The sequence below is a fragment of the Mastomys coucha genome, chromosome X (genome assembly GCF_008632895.1).
Source record: "Mastomys coucha isolate ucsf_1 chromosome X, UCSF_Mcou_1, whole genome shotgun sequence".
NCBI lineage: Eukaryota > Metazoa > Chordata > Mammalia > Rodentia > Muridae > Mastomys > Mastomys coucha.
Genome location: NC_045030.1, coordinates 63,902,293 through 63,907,044, shown reverse-complemented (window position 1 = coordinate 63,907,044; position 4,752 = coordinate 63,902,293). Strand labels below are relative to the sequence as shown.

General features: G+C 42.0%; 1 protein-coding gene across 1 annotated transcript in view; it reads left to right on the top strand.

The window, feature by feature from the left end:
• The first annotated feature begins 301 nt into the window (after window positions 1-301).
• The window catches only part of CXHXorf66 (chromosome X CXorf66 homolog), a 13,701-nt gene continuing 9,250 nt past the window's right edge, over window positions 302-4,752 (top strand). Inside the window, exon 1 of the mRNA XM_031373872.1 lies at window positions 302-444. Within this exon, the coding sequence (XP_031229732.1) occupies window positions 339-444 (106 nt within the window). The 5' untranslated portion in view covers window positions 302-338. The remainder of the gene's footprint in view (window positions 445-4,752) is intronic.

Below are 4,752 nucleotides of genomic sequence, written 5' to 3'. Positions count from 1 at the left end.
GGGAAGGAGAGGGAGAAGAGGAATAAAGAAGCCAGCCGTGGCACATGGAGAAAGAGGGGGAAGGGAATGGGGAAAGGGGGAAGGGGCAAGAGGACAGAGCCAGAAAAAGAAGGAAAGAACAAGAGCCAGGGAAAGCATTCTTAGACATAAAAATATCAACTTTGAAAAGTCACTTGATAAGATCCCTGCCAAAATTTGCTGCTTTTCCACAGTGGGATGATGTTGTCAGGGTCTGATGTGAAATGACTGTGATGTCACAAACCGCAAGGCCAGCCTGAAGCAAATAAAGTACAGCAGTAACCTTAGCCAAAGAAACATTCTGGCCACAGACTCTGGCCATGAAGGTTCATATTTATGTCCTATTCTTGTCCATTTGGACAATAAATTCTTTAGCTAGAAACCCAATTAATGAAACATCTGCTACTACTACTACCAATACCACAGGTATGTGACTAAGCTTAAAGTTTAAAAGTATCTATTATATTATTAATTATATTATTAGGAATGTCAAATTAAGAAATATACTGTTATAGTTGGTCTACTATTATGAGGTCTTTAAGAATTCTGAAAAAAAAAAAAAAGAATTCTGAATACCCAAGGAGCTGAAGGGGTTTGCAGCCCCATAGGAGGAACAACAATATCAACCAGCCAGTACCCCCAGAGCTCCCAGGCACTAAACCACCAACCAAAGAGTACACAAGGAGGGACTCAAGGCTTCAGCTGCATATGTAGCAGAGGATGGCCTTGTGGGATATCAATGGGAGGAGAGGCCCTTGGTCTTGTGAAGGTTCCATGCCCCAGTGTAGGGGAATGCCAGGACAGGGAAGCAGGAGTGGGTGGGTTAGTGAGCAGGGGAAGGGAGGATGGGATGGGGGTAACTGGAGGGGAAATGAGGGAAGGGGATAAAATTTGAAATGTAAATAAAAAAATATCTAGTTAAAAAAAAGAATTCTGAGTACAATAGTTGATATTTTCAGTTCTATGTGAAAATTCTAAACATAAAGAATACAGTTATGACTTCCGGTCTGGGCCAGTGCCCTGAGTAGACCTTTGGAACAAACTTCACAGCCAGTCCCATAACACACAGAGGAAGCTCCACTCCCAGGCACTCTAACATGCCCAGGATAAGAGGTGAGGAAAACACAACATTTGTCCCAAACACTAGAAGTAACTGGGACCAGCGGGACCCAGGCACTCAGGAACTCCACCTGACCAGTGGCATGGGTTTCTTCTGTTCTGTGACAGTTCCCTGAGCAGACCTTGGGAGCAAACTCCACAGCCAGTCCCACAACACCCAGAGGAAGCTCCACTCCCAGGCACTCTAACATGCCCAGGATCACAGGATCATAGGATCGCAGGAGCGTGGTCACACCAGGATCTCAGGGTCCCAGAGGCAGCTTGACTCCCAGGAGCCCTGACACACCCAGGATCTCAGGATCACAGGATCCCAGAATCACAGGATCACAGAGACAGCTGAACTTTGAGGAGTTCTGACACAACCAGGATCACAATAAGGACAGGCTTCAGTCAGATTTAGCAAGGGCAGGTAGCACTAGAGATAATCAGATGGTGGGAGGCAAGCATAAAAACATAAGCAACAGGAGGAACAACAATATCAACCAACCAGTCCTCCAAGAGCTCTCAAGGACTAAGCCAGCAACAAAGGAGTACACATGGCTCCAGCTGCATACATTGCAGAGGATGGCCTTGTCATACATCAATGGGAGGAGAGGTCCTTGGTCCTATGAAGGTTTGATAGATGCTGCAGTGAAGGGGAATTGAGTATGGGGAGGTGGGATTGGGTGGGTGGGTGGAGGAACACCCTCATAGAAGCAGGGGAAGGGAGGATGTGTTAGGGTGTTTCCCAGAGGGAGGGAAACGGGGAAAGGGGATACCATTTGAAATGTAAATAAAGAAAATATCCAATAAAAAAAGAATATAAGCAACACAAACCAAGATTACTTGGCATCATCAGAACCCAGTTCTCTCACCATACCTAGTCCTGGATACACCATCACACTGGAAAAGCAAGATTCATATCTAAAATCACTTCCCATGACTGTGATAGAGGACTTTAAGAAGGACATGCAATCTTTTGGACATTGCTTTATACTGTAGGTATATGAACGACCAGAGTCATTATTGAAATGGACTTCCCTGGCTGGGGTAGACTAAACTGTGCTTCTGTGCTTCAGAGCAGTGGCAATCCCTAAGTAAAGCATTTCAGCATGAGATAGTTGAGGCAAGATGAAGTGACAGTATCTTAGATTCAAAATCTCAACTGTGACAAAGCCAAAATTGTTCTGTCATCATGATAGTCAGAGAAATATTCTTAATCCAGGCCTGTGGTGGTAGATAATAACTGGCAATAGTTCTGAGTGCTTCCAATGTGTTCTAATAAAAAAAAAGGACATAAATAACTCCCTTAAAGAAATACAGGATAACACAGATAAACAGCTAGAAGCCCTTAAAGAGAAAAAAAAGCCTTTCTACCTCCCTCTTCACCTAGGAGGTACAGCAGATCCACAGCCCTCTCTGCCCCTTCCACACAAGTGGAGAGAGAGCATGTCTCCAGGGTTTCTTCTGACCCCTGGACTCAGGAGGGACGACTGACCCACAGCACACTCAACCCAGGTCTTACCAGAGGAGAGTTGATCTCCTAGAAGTGCTGCCACAGGCATACAGACCCACAGGAGGAACACGCTCCAGCCAGAGACAGCAAGAACATCTAACACCAGAGATCAACAGATGGCAAAAGGAAAACTCAAGAATCTGACCAACAGAAACCAAGACTACTTGGCATCATCAGAACCTAGTACTCCCACCACAGCAAGTCCTGGATATCCCAAAACACTGGAAAAGCAAAATTTGGATCTAAAATCATATCACACGATGGTGCTATAGGAATTGAAGAAGAGCATGAATAACTCCCTTAAAGAAATACAGGAGAACACAGGTAAACAGGTTCAAGCTCTTAAAGAGGAAACGCAAAAATCCCTTAAAGAATTACAGGAGAACACAACTAAACAAGTAGAAGCCCTTAAAGAGGAAACACAAAAATCCCTTAAAGAATTACAGGAAAGCACAAGGAAACAGGGGAAGGAACTGAACAAAACCATCCAGGACCTAAAAATGGAAGTAGAAACGGTTAAGAAATCACAAAGACAACACTGGAGATAGAAATCCTAGGAAAGAAGTCAGGAACCATAGATGAAAGAATCACTAACAGAATACAAGAGATAGAAGAGAGAATCTCAGGGGCAGAAGACACCATAGAAAACAGTGACACAACAGTCAAAGAAAATGCAAAATGCAAAAAGTTCCTGACCAAAAACATCCAGGAAATCCAGGACACAATGAGAAGGCCAAACCTAAGGATAATAGGTATAGAAGAGAGTGAAGACCTCCAAATTAAAGGGCCAGTAAATATCTTCAACAAAATTATAGAAGAAAACATCCCTAATCTTAAGAAAGAGATGCCCATGAACATACAAGAAGCCTACAGAACTCGAAATAGACTGGACCAGAAAAGAGATTCCTCCCGTCACATAATAATCAAAACACCAAATGCACTAAACAAAGAAAGAATTTCAAAAGCAGTAAGGGGAAAAGGTCAAGTAACATAAAGGCAGGCCTATCAGAATTCACCAGACTTCTGACCAGAGACTATGAAAGCAAGAAGATCCTGGGTTGATGTCCTACAGACCTTAAGGAACACAAATGTCAGCCCAGGCTATATATACCCAGCAAAACTCTCAATTACCATAGATGGAGAAACCAAAGTATTCCATGACAAAACCAAATTCACACAATATATTTCCACAAATCCAGCCCTTCAAAGGGTAATAAATGGAAAACTTCAATACAAGGAGGGAAACTACATCCTAGAAAAAGCAAGGAATTTTCCAACAAAATTAAGATGAACAGAATTCCAACTCGAACAACAAAAATAATAGTACACAACTATTACTTTTCCTTAATATCTATTAATATCAATGGACTCAATTCCCTAATAAAAAGACATAGACTAATAATTTGGGTACGTAAACAGGACCCAACATTTTGTTGCATACAGGAAACCTGCCTCAGTGACAAAGACAGACACTCCCTCAGAATAAAAAGCTGGAAAATAATTTTCCAAGCCAATGGTCCCAAGAAACAAGCTGGAGTAGCCATTCTAATATCGAATAAAATCGATGTTCAACCTAAAGTTATCAAAAAAGATAAGGAGGGACACTTCATATTCATCAAAAGTAAAACCTACTAAGAGGAACTATCAATTCTGAACATCTATTCTCCAAATGCAAGGGCACCCACATTCATAAAAGAAACTTTACTAAAGCACACATTGCACCTGAAGTGGGAGACTTCAACACACCTCTCTCAGCAATGGACAGATCATGGAAACACAAACTAAACAGAGACACATTGAAACTAACAGAAGTTATGGGCCAAATGGATCTAACAGATATTTATAGAACATTTCATCCTAAAGCAAAAGAATATAACTTCTTCTCAGCCCCTCATGGTACCTTCTCCAAAACTGACCATATAATCAGTCACAAAACAGGCCTGAACAGATACAAGAAGACTGAAATTCTCCCGTGCACCCTATCAGATCACCACGGACTAAGGCTGGTCTTAAGTACCAACAAAAACAACGGAAAGCACACATACACATGGAAGCTGAACAACACTTTTCTCAATGATAACTTGGTCAAGGAGGAAATAAAGAAAGAAATTAAAGACTTT